The sequence below is a fragment of the Chlorocebus sabaeus genome, chromosome 2 (genome assembly GCF_047675955.1).
Source record: "Chlorocebus sabaeus isolate Y175 chromosome 2, mChlSab1.0.hap1, whole genome shotgun sequence".
Lineage (NCBI taxonomy): Eukaryota > Metazoa > Chordata > Mammalia > Primates > Cercopithecidae > Chlorocebus > Chlorocebus sabaeus.
This window is the reverse complement of record NC_132905.1, coordinates 37445823-37449698: the sequence shown is the minus strand read 5'-3', so window position 1 is coordinate 37449698 and position 3876 is coordinate 37445823. Positions and strand designations below refer to the sequence as shown.

At 46.9% G+C, this 3876-nt stretch overlaps 1 protein-coding gene across 1 annotated transcript; it reads left to right on the top strand.

Annotated features, from left to right (window-relative positions):
- LOC103247967 (beta-defensin 119) lies at positions 1 to 1689 on the top strand. Its single transcript, XM_008019959.3, has 2 exons — positions 1 to 242; positions 1440 to 1689. The coding sequence occupies exons 1-2, from the start codon at positions 182 to 184 to the stop codon at positions 1643 to 1645; spliced, it is 267 nt and encodes an 88-aa protein (XP_008018150.1). The 5' UTR covers positions 1 to 181; the 3' UTR covers positions 1646 to 1689.
- The last annotated feature ends 2187 nt before the right edge of the window (positions 1690 to 3876 follow it).

Genomic DNA, 3876 nt, shown 5'->3' with positions numbered 1-3876 from the left:
TGCTGAGACATCTGCTACACACTGTCCTTTGGCCTGGATGACCTCATATAAATCCCCTCCTGTTCTAATTCACTGCCCACAGCCCTGCTGATAAAAGCAAAGCTCATCTCTGCCCTGCTGCAGGGAACCCTATTTCCTTCCCCTGCAGCTCAGGCGCCTCCTCCTCTCAGGTCTGCCAGCCATGAAATTTCTTTTCTTGTTTCTTGCCATCCTTCTGGCCACAGAAGTACCAGTGATATCAGGTAACGTAAGCCTCTCTCAGGGGTCTGGGCTCCTGGTCATGGACTTCCCATCTTTCCCTCCCCTCTCACTGTGGGCATCATGTAAAGCCTTTCCTTCTCTCCTGCAACTTTGGGAAGTTTCCCCAGGATCATCTCAGGTTAATATCTCTCTCTGATTCTTTTTTGCCAGAGTGGTGGGATGATAGACGTTTGGAGCATCTGGCACTTGAGGGCCAGGGTGGTATCCTGGTGGGAACTTGGGAGAGGTTTGAGGGGCAAAGCATGGGTGCAAGTTGGGGACTTATTGAGGGCTTTGGGAGACTAGAGTGGAGGTTGGGGTGAGTTGTGATGTGGAGGAAAAACCTTAGGATTGGGGTGAGAGAAGGAATGTCAGGATGAGCAGGAGGTGAGGAGCTGGGCTTCCCTGAAGGTTTAGGGCAGAGTTGGAGAGAGGATGGGATTTGGGGTTGAGTGGAGCTGGTGTTGGGGATTAGACTGGGGCTTGGGCTGAGGCTGGGAGTCAGTGCTGGATGCTGCAGGGTGTTTGGGTTCAGCTTGGTGATGGGAATTGAGGTTACTGCTGGGAATTGAGGTTAGTGACTTGATTAGATTAGGGTTAGATTAGATTAGATTAGGGTTTGACCTGGAGTTGGGGCTTGGGGGCATTGAGTTGAGCAAGGCTGGGAGTTCTAATTAAGGTAGGCCTGAATGAGTTTGAGTTTGAATTGGGTTAATATAGGGTCAAGGAAGATTGGAGGTTGAGCTGCGGCTGGAGCTGAGGCTTGTTTGGCTTATGTTAAACAGGGTTAGGTTATTGATAAGACACCGGGTCTGTGTAATGTGAGTGAATCCTCTTTTCCCTAATATTACAGGTTTTCATGTCCTTTTACCTTCATTCCTAGCTCTGCTAGGTGGGACATTAATTAGCTTCAGTTGATTCCAAAGTAAGGAGTAGGAAGTTGGGGGATAGAAGACAGAAGGGTGAGAAGTCCAAAAAAGGCTCTCCCGAAAACTTCGGAGTTCTCAGTTGGAACCATTGTCTCAGTTCTCTTCCCTCTCAAGGTCTCTTCTCGCTTTTCCTGGGACTGGGCCTAGCATTACTCACTTAACTGGCTTTCTTCTCTTCTTCCCTGTCTTCCTGTTCCTCCTCTGCCTTCTCTTTTCTCTCCACTTGAGGGATACTAACATCTGCTTAATTGTTGTTCATATGCCCCAAAGTAGAGTGTTGGATGGATGGACACTGCCGGTTGTTGTGCAAAGATGGTGAAGACAGCATCATACGCTGCCGAAATCGTAAACGGTGCTGTGTCCCTAGTCATTATTTAACAATCCAACCAGTAACAATTCATGGAATCCTTGGCTGGACTACTCCTCAGATGTCCACGACAGCTCCACAACCGAAGAGAAATATAAATAATGGATAGAAATGACTTTGTTTCAGATTGTTTAGGCTCCACATTTAATTAAAACTCACAAATTTATTTCTGGTGTCTGTCAGTCATAAGGAATGATACCCCAAATGGATTGAGGGTGGGGGGATGGTAGGGGAGGTGAAGAGGTAGTCGAGAGAAGTCACTAGGGCTGGGTCATAGCGATGGTGTGATCATTACAGTCTTGAAGATGATTCCCCATCTACCAACTGCAGGAGAGGCTCTTGAGTCAGGAGTGGAGTGGGGAGAACATGGTGGGAGCTGAGAGATTTAAAGGCATAGCAGATGCCTAGAGAGTGGGAGAATCCTTAGGCTGGGAGAGTTGGTCCATTTTGAGAGTGAATGGGCTGAGGGTGGATGGGGCTGAATATAACCCAAATCCTTGGGGTTCTAGAGAAATCAGCTGACGCTTTCTAGTGCTCAGGAGGCCCGGCCCCAGGGGTTAGAAGCTAAGTACTAAAAAAAAGATAAAGCACATGATTTGCCTATTTATATATGAATTTGTTCATTATTCATTTTTTCCATTCTTTCATCGATTCATTCACTCATGTTCACCTCAGTTCTGCCACTTTCTACAGGCAGACTCTGCATATAAACCTCGCAGAACTTTATCTTCTTCCTCTGTAAATAAGAGTAATAGTAGAATCTGTTTCAGGATTGCAGTAAGGATGAAATGACATAATAATGCAAAGGTAAGCACTCAACAAATGTCATCAGCTATTGTTCATTGATTTATTCAGGGATTTATGAAATATGAACTGTGTGCCTTCTAACTGTGTTAGACTCTGAGGGAGACAGAAACCTGACTCATCTGAACTGGTACTTCAGCCTGGGAGAAGACTCACTCGTGGGGAACATTTAAGAATCCTGATTGGGAACCTAGAGGATCTGGGTGTCTTCCCAGGCTTCCTTATCTCAAGTCCTATTCTCTGGGCCCCATGTAACCAACACAGCTGTTCACCCCTGAACTGCGTCCTCTGCAGTGAGGCCAGGGACCAAGAGTGCTCGATAAAGCATGATGCATGGCATAGAGACAGACAGAAGGAGTTCACTATCATCCAGGAAGACTATTTGCTCTCAGCTCAATATTTCCACTCTTAGACTCTGGAAAGAGGGGCCTCTCCTCTGATCTCGATCTGACTCTGGGCCTCCTCTGGCTAAGTCCCTCCTCGTGGGGTGAGGAGTTGCTGGGGGCAAGGGGAATATGCCCATCAGGAGCCTCTGCCTGCCCTCCTCCCTTTCTGGGCCATGCTTTGAGTAGCTGGGTCCTGGGATTGCCTGCCCAGAGAAACCTTGTGCTTGCTTCAAGGAGCTGCAGGGGCCTTTCCTCAAGGTCCATCCTTGGAGGGTTGGGCCCACTGGGTGCCAACCCCTAGGCAGGAGAAGCATCAAGGGATGCTCTTGTTTGCAGGGTCTGTGGGCAGAGCTGGGGATGGGTGAGAAGAGAGGTGAGCTGTGGGCTGGGCAGGCTCCCCTCGGAATGCCATGATCCTGCATGGTGTTCTGAGGAATCAGAGAATTATAAACTCAAACCTGATCTTTCAGGTCATTATGAAGGGCTATCTTATAAATGAGGCTAGATGTCTTTAATGTATTCTTTTTATTAGCTTGATTAAAACATTTAAGCATGCAGACAAATGACATGACACGGTAGCCTTCATTTGCCTTCTTGCCCCGGGACCTTCAAATGTTAGGGTTGTGCCTGGTATTGGATCCTACTCTGGCTGATAATTCATTTCTTTTAAAAAATTATTTTTAATTCACAAATAATAATTGCACATATTTATGGTATACAAGGTGATAGTTCAAGACACGTATAGAAAGTGTAACCATCAAATCAGGGTAATTAGCATATCCATCACCTCAAACATTTATCATTTCTTTGTGTTGGAAACATTCAAAGTCCTCTTTCTAGCTAATCGAAAAGACACAATAGACTGGGTGCAGGTGGCTCACCCCTGTAATCCCAGCACTTTGGGAGGCCAAGGCGGGTGGATCACCATGAGGTCAGGAGTTTGAGACCAGCTGGTCAACATGGTGAAACCCTGTCTCTACTAAATATGAAAATTGAGCCAGGCATGGTGGCTATAATCCCAGCTACTTGGGAGGCTGAGGCAGGAGAATCACTTGAACCTGGAAGGCGGAGGTTGCAGTTAGCTGAGTTCGCACCACTCCACTCCAGCCTGAGCGATAGAGCAAGACTCTGTCTCAAAAAAAAAAAAAAA